Source organism: Salvia hispanica, chromosome 2 (assembly GCF_029641045.1).
Source record: "Salvia hispanica isolate PSC_SH4W2 chromosome 2, Shi_PSC_v1, whole genome shotgun sequence".
In the NCBI taxonomy this organism is placed as follows: domain Eukaryota; kingdom Viridiplantae; phylum Streptophyta; class Magnoliopsida; order Lamiales; family Lamiaceae; genus Salvia; species Salvia hispanica.
The window spans coordinates 2,532,124-2,540,005 of NC_142693.1; the positions used below are offsets into that span (position 1 = coordinate 2,532,124).

Sequence of the window (7,882 nt, forward strand, 5' to 3'; positions counted from 1 at the left end):
CTAAAGCGGGAAGGAGGGAGTATAATATGCACATACCTCAAATTGTTTTATTCACAAATTTCTTAAATTCATGCATCCATGCTGCAGGCTTCACCTTATCCTACAACTTTTTGGGCCTTTTTCACTTTAGCTTGGGCCTCGAATAAGTTTGGGCCTTTTTTAAAAAAAAAAATTTGTGCAAGTTTATTGATCTCATTTTGATTTTACTAATTTGCATAACTAAAGACTACGAGTTTAGTTCATTATAAAAGCGTTTTAATTCACAACACAAATTTGATTAAACATAATGCCAAACACCTAACTGTCCAATTAAACATATCGTTATCATGACCAAAAAACAGAAATATATGTATAGATGATGAATCAGAAACTTACACTGAAAGTGGAGTTTTTGTTCTAAATGATCCTTACTGTGGCCTTTACCCACTCTCCTCAACTGTGCATTGTACTCTCCTCAACTTCGTTATAACTTATGCTTTGTCTTCAACTGTGCAAAATACTACTACTTGAAAGCATCTTTGCTATAAAACCAAGATTTGGTCGGAAAATCCAATACCTGCTCCCCCAAATACGTGCTCTCAACAAAGTCGGTCAGTTTCGAGGCTACCTGTTATTTGAAGACAAAGCATAAGTTATAACGAAGTTGTTATACATAATGATATACAAGCATTACTTCTGTTGAAAATGAAGATTTGAATTGGAATGAAGAAATCTCCATTGAAGGAGGAAGAACAAACTGTGAGGAAGAAAACGTCGACTAAAGGAGAGAAAATGAGAGAAAAGGAGATATTCATTAATGACTACATTTTGACAAAAGTTAACTACAAATTACAATGAAATGCCTTATATATAGGCTAGAACTAACTAATAAAAGGTCTAATAAAATGCTAAACTAACTAATTAATAGCTAACTAATTACATTTTATTTTTCTATTTCAACAACTTCCACCCTCAAAACCTTTGATTGAAATAACGAGTTCCTACGATAAAAGCTATTTTACTCATGTCAACTGAAATCAAAGAAAATTTACACTCACATCCCATAACTTGCCAGTTTACATAGAAATCTACTCCACGGAAATTGTGTTAATTTACTTGTTGAACAAAGCATTCTCCCGTAATCATACCCAAAAAATCCATCACAGCCAACCATGATTGTAGTAATCCTAGAAGTTGAAAGAGGAAAATTACAAATTTAGGAACCTGAACTTCAACATGCAACTTATATGATAACAATACATTATATAAAAAGACCATGATGAGAAACTAAGGAGACCATTTATAGAGATTAGAGACAGCTTATGCTTCTCAACACAACTTGAGCTTAACTGTAAGGCACGCATGGTGCATGTTATAGTGAGGTAATCTCTCGAAAGCATGCCATAAAACAGGATATTAGTATGTGAATACCTCCAAATACAGAGGCTGCCAACATTTTCTAATTTATCACTCACACCAAAAATAAACAGCACATTAGACTCAAAATATCACATCATAATCAGGAAAGAAGCATTACCATACAATGCATCTCCTTTCTCCGCATGATCAATCTCTGAAAGCAGCTTCACTTTTCCGCCTCGTCTGTTCTGGAAATTGTTCAAAATTTACTGCGAAGATTACTTCATAGTTAAGATTACAATTAAGATTATCAAACACCTGGTATTCCACCAATTCCTAATAACTGCGCGAAATTGTTTTTAAACCAAAACAAAGCCTTAGCACCTTACGTAGCCAGTCCTTTGAGACCAACACTGTCTGTCTCTGTCAAATTAGCCGAACATTGCGTAATACACATACGAAACATTGTACTCAACGCTGCAATTCACCAAAAACCACACGTATCAAAAAGAGAGCAAAAATTCCTATAATTACAAACGAAATGAAAAATTAACAGAGGAAAATCTACTCGTACTTGATGAGTTTGTTGATGGCGGCATCACAGTCATCGGAGTACTTATGGAGAGTGAGAGAGGGTTGGGGGACGCAAGGCACAAGCAAGAGTTCCTTATTCCCCTTCTTTTATAGTATTAGAAGACTTTGCATATTGTGAATAAGTATAGTTCTATAGCATTCCCCTCATTTCCTACCCTGTGTTGTTCCTTCCAATTTCAATCATCACACAACAATACTGAATTTTATTAAAAAGAAGACTAGGATTCAAAAAATGATGTGTACGTAGTACAATTTATGGGAAATATCCAACACTAGGATGTTCATGGTCTTCTTCTCTGGGCAGTTGAAATTGGAATAGTAATAGCAACGCACAGGATGGCAAGCCCCGTATAAAGATCCACACATTTTCAATTAAGCAGTATCTGATCAAAGTGATAAACACCTAATTGTCAGAGCAAACATATTGTTTTACAACCAGAAAACAGAGATATATAGATGATGAATCGGAATCTATTATTCGAGTTTCATAGCCTGCCTTGAAAGAAAGCACAAGAGGATGGGTGATTTAGCACAGCCAACGCTACTTTTCCTGTTTTTAGTATGGCTCATTTATGATTCTCATATATTAGCAAAGTTTCATGAAAGAAAACAATGAAGAAAAAGAAGGTGCACAGCACAAAGAAAACAATTTACAGAAAAATCTTTGTAACCGTTGATAAAATAGGTTTTAGGGGAAATCGTTCCTCTCATTTTCTGTTATTCAGTATACAAATTTACACGCCTCTTTATAGGCCTTGGAGAATACAATTAAGGTAAGTCTATTACCCTAAACCTAATATCCTATACAAGGTAAATAACTTGCCAGTTTACATACGAATCTACTCCACGGAAATTGTGAGATATCTTACTAGCTGATCAAAGCATTCTCCAGTAAACATACCCAAAATCCATCACAGCCTACCATGGTCGTAGTAATGTTAGAAGTTGGACGAAGAATATTAAAAATTTAAGAATCTGGACTTCAATATGCAACTTATATTACAACAGCAACTTATATGATAATATCTAAGGATGACAAGAGACCATCAAAGAGACAATTTATAGGGAGCTAATCTCATGAAAGCATGCCATAAAACAGGATATTAGTAATACCTCCAAATACAGAACTGCCAACATGTCCTAATTTATCACCCATACCAAAAATAAACAGATGGTCAGAGACGAAATTTGGTCCCTGTTTAATGATATTAACATTTGGATTGACCTCAACTACAGTACCACAAGTCATTTTACCCATACACCAATAATATCTTTACATTAGACTCATAATATCGCATCATAATCAGGAAAGAAGTGTTACCATATAATGCATCTCCTCTCTCCGAATGATCAAACCCTGAAAGCGGCATCACAATCGATTGCAGCTTTAGTTTTCAGCCTCGTCTTTTCTGGAAATCTGTCAAAATTTACTACGAAGAATGCTTCATGATTGAGCTAACTGTGATTGCGATTAGTTAAGTGCTTTGGAACGAGAAAATATGTCGTAATTATTTCTTCAAATATCTATGTATTGAGTCTTGATCAATCTCCACAATCCAATCATCAAAATACAATTCAAACATTTAAAATCAATCCCTAAAAATAGAGGGTTAATAACCAAATAAGAACTTTTACAATCGAAACTACTATCTGCCCTTGTAAGACAACATATCATTCAAACTAGATTACGCCACACCTTCTTTTATAGTAGTTGCATAACCATATCAAATAGAACACTATCTTTACCTTCCCTCCGCAAAGGTTCACTTAACATCGAAATAGTGGCGGTGCCAAGTGTGCATTCCCCTCTTACAATCATCTCTTTCAAGAGAAGAGTCACATCGTCCATCTTGTTCTTTTTGAGAAGCGCTTGAACAAAAATATTGTAAGTCAAACTGTTGGGCAAACACCCCTTTTTCACCATTTGCACCATCAAATCCTTAGCTTCTCCTATCCGCCCTGCTTCGCAAAGGGCAGAAATAAGAATTGTATATATCACAACATTAGGAAAGCAACCTTTGTTTTCCATGTTATATAACATGGAAAATGCTTCATCAATACGATGTGCAGTGCACAAACCATGTAACAAGATTCCATAAGTTGCTGTATTAGGATAAACTTGTAGAGCTTCCATCTCTTTGAACAACTTCAAGCCCTCTTCACATCGGCCATCATTAAATAAAGCCTCCAGCATTATGTTATAAGAAATCACATCGCGCTCTAACCCATTGGCGTGAATCATTGTAAAAAGACGACAAACATCATCAATTCGTCCCATTTTACAGTACCCGTTCATCAAACTACTATAGCTTGTAACATCAGGCTTGATGCCGGATTTCACCGCTAGTTGGAAAATGTATCTAGCTTTATCCATTTCTCCTAGCAAACAATATCCATTTATCAATTCATTGTATGTAACAATATTCGGTTGAACATCAATTTGCTTCATAGTGACCAACATACGCTCAGCCTCTTCCATCCTTCTCTCTCGGCAAAGAGCATCAACAAAAATATTACAAGTAATCACATTTGGGAAGACTTTATGCGATATCATCTTCCTTAACATGTCTTCAGCCTCTTTTCCTCTACTATGGTTGCATAACCCCTCAATTATTGAATTATATGTCACAACATTGGGTGAAATCCCCTTCTCACCTAAGGTGGAGAAGAGGTGGAGAGCATCATCGACCTTTCTATCTTTGCACAAACCATCAATAACTATGCTATAAGCAAAAACATCAGGTTTGCAACTTCCTTTTTCCAATCGACTAAGCAATTCGAGTGCCTCAAGAGTACCTCCAGCTTTGCATAACCCATTAATCAAAGCACCATAGGTACGTTCATCGGGATTGCACAGTTGCTCCGCAGACAACCTCCAACACAGCTTTGCTGCCTCTGGGATCCTTCCGACCAACACAAGCCCTTTGATGAGAGTGGTAAAAGTGACCACATTAGGCTTGAAGCCACGCTTGAAGAAACTGCCTAAAATCGCAAACCCAAAATCAGGTCTTTTCAGTCGGCAGAAGCAATCGATCGCAATACTCAAGGTGTAGTGATCTACAGGAGCACCCCTTTGAAGCATTTCGTCGAACAGGTGAAGTGCAAGTGAGTATTGCTTCATCTTGACCACGGCACTCAGTAACTTGGTGAAATCAATAACAGAAGGCATCGGATGCGTTCTCAACATATTCTGGAATTGATCGACGGCATCATTGGGCTCACGGATACCGCTGAAATCAAATCTGGGATAAGCGGAAAAGCATCGAATTTGGTGACTAGCATTGCGAAAAGAGTGATAATTTAGGAGTTTAAACCAACAATTTGACACAAAACTTGGGAAGATCAAGGCTGACTTCGAAGACATGATTTTGATTATCGATCTGGAATTCGTGGGTTAATTTGGGTGGTTGAAATCAACTGGATTTCAATTCTCTGTTTGGGGATTTTATGATAAATATAGTGGAGTAATTGATATTTTTATTTAAAAAAACACATTAACTATGATTCAGTATAAAATAGAGTATGTTTTAGTTAGTGTTGTGTTTTTTAGCACATCTAACTATTTGGTAAAATGTGGAAGTAAAAAAATGAATCATAGTAGAAATATTAATATGCCACAAAACGTATTATTTAATTGTAGAATCTAATTAGGACATTTAACTATTAAATATTACTACTACTAAATTTTATTCCAACCATAATTCAGTAGTTTTTCTTCACTATAATGATGAAAATATGGTTTCATATTAATGTATCACAGGACACAACTAAACAAACAAATCCCTTAAATTAAATTTAAATAGAAATTGTAAGCTCATTACAAATTTGGCCCAATATCCCAATAAAGCCTGAAACTCATATGGGCCTGGTCCAACAATTGAAACTCATAATTCTTCCCCAGCATCCTTTAGTCAGTATGTATTTTATTGCAAAAAAAAAAAACTAATAACATCAAAATCAGAACATCAGTGTGTACATTCAGCTAAAATATTAAATTTAATAAATTATATTTGAATCATAACCTTTTATTAACTTCAATATCATTTAATAAATTATATTTGAATCATAACCTTTTATTAACTTCAATATCATTCGTATGATTAGATTGATGTGTGCCTAAATTAGTTCGATGACTAAAGTCCCTTTTTTTTTCCTTAATATAAGGCGATTTTACGATTTTAGTTCAGAATATTATCTTTTGAATTATTTGGTCCTAACACATTTGAAAATGCGCGGCAATCAGTCCATTTTGGATGGTGTTGTGTAAAACTAACGGTCAACGGCTGTTTAGCCGATTTGACCCCAAAGTCCTCTGCAGCTGTTGAGCATCTTCATCGAAACCTCGAAGCAGAGAGTACTCATCCTTGAAAAGGTTGATCATGTTTTGGACAAGAACTTCAATGGCTGCTGAAGACACTCCTTCCATGGTTTCGCAGAGAGAGAAAATGGTTGCAAGCTTATCTTTTAAGATGAAGAATGTGTGGAAACTTGTGGAAGGTATGCTAATCAATAAGTCTATGCAATCAAATTTTGTACAACCAAAATTTAGTTTATTTGAATAAAAATGTAATTTATTTATGCATTTAATTAAAAAGTATAAACATATATATAGTATAGGGAATTTGCATAATATTATGGTATTTGTCTATAATTTTTTAAATTTTTTGAACCATAAAATATAATTAATGCATACTTTAATACAAATTTTAAAAATAATAGAGAAATAATTCAAATATAAAAATAAAAAATTGAAAATGAGGCCAAAGACTAATAAATTGGTTTTAATTTGTTAACTAACTATATCTATTATTTTAATATTTAATTAACGCATCAAAATTACTAATATAATGTTGTTTTGGTTTTACAAAATTTGGTTGTTTATCATTGCTCTACCTAATAATCATCTCTCTCCTGCATTATGATTGTGACTCATCAAATTATCAGTCATTCACACCACTTTTGATTTATTTCTCTCTCAACCAGAAAGCAAAGCGATATAAAGTTAAAAAAAGTAAAAGGGGAACAAGTCACGTGTGTTTTTTCCAATACATTCGTCGTTCACAGTAATCTTTGGAGGAAGAATGGTTGTGATTCTTGTAATCACACTGTTAATTTAATGTATTGGAGTTAATCTTTGGGCTCGTTCTATTGTTTGGGCCTCAATTAAACTTATAATGAAAATAAAATTAGAAATATGAATATGGATCAAAATTAAGTGGTCCGGACATATTACTACGGGCTCTGCAAAATATTTATAATTACATTAAATTCAAAATCCTATACATACGACTGACTATTGTTAGTTAAAAAAACATGGCCTCAACCTCAAGCTAAAGAAATAGTGTACTTATATTTACTTTTGTCATGATTTTGGAACTATTTCACCGTGCAATGCTTTTTATTCCATCTCGTTGGCCAATTAAAACTTTACGCATATAATTCAAGATTAGGATTATTGTTCCATCATCCAATGATTTTTAAATTAATGATTCCATTAAAACAATTGAAAAACATAATTAAAAAGTGCTCACGGAGTTTTGTGACATCGCAAATTTTTTTAAAAAATTAAAACCATGGAGTTTTATACTTCGTGTCATAACGAAGATAACTACTTTTTGGTCAATAAAAGGTGATTTATTTCTACTTATTGGTAAAAAAAAAGGTGATTTATTTCTAAAAATGAAATACTCATACTATATTTAATTTATTTTACTTTCTATTATTCTCTCTTCACTTAACAAATAAAACTAAAAATGAAATAAGTAATTTGGTAGAAGTAATTTAAATTATTTAAATTATACTCATACTGTATTTAAAGAAATAAGTAATTTTCTATTTTTCTATTATACTCATACTGTATTTAAATTATTTCTTGTTCTACTTTATTCTTTGGAAGAAGTAATTTGGTAGCAAGAGTAACCCACATATATACCAACAGAAGCCAACGACA

At 33.6% G+C, this 7,882-nt stretch overlaps 1 protein-coding gene across 10 annotated transcripts; it reads right to left on the reverse strand.

The window, feature by feature from the left end:
- Nucleotides 1–58: 58 nt before the first annotated feature.
- LOC125222438 (uncharacterized) lies at nucleotides 59–5,395 on the reverse strand. Of its 10 annotated transcripts, none has more exons than XM_089065530.1 (6): nucleotides 3,679–5,394; nucleotides 3,254–3,349; nucleotides 1,913–2,315; nucleotides 1,723–1,815; nucleotides 1,517–1,607; nucleotides 59–607 (listed from the first exon to the last, which is right to left on the reverse strand). In XM_089065530.1, the coding sequence occupies exons 1-2, from the start codon at nucleotides 5,294–5,296 to the stop codon at nucleotides 3,327–3,329; spliced, it is 1,641 nt and encodes a 546-aa protein (XP_088921656.1). In that variant the 5' UTR covers nucleotides 5,297–5,394; the 3' UTR covers nucleotides 59–607; nucleotides 1,517–1,607; nucleotides 1,723–1,815; nucleotides 1,913–2,315; nucleotides 3,254–3,326. The 10 variants fall into 10 exon arrangements, with proteins under 10 accessions (XP_088921656.1, XP_088921653.1, XP_088921655.1 ...); XM_089065527.1 differs by having other exon boundaries at nucleotides 3,254–3,362; XM_089065529.1 differs by having other exon boundaries at nucleotides 60–607; nucleotides 3,254–3,289.
- Between the last annotated feature and the right edge of the window lie 2,487 nt (nucleotides 5,396–7,882).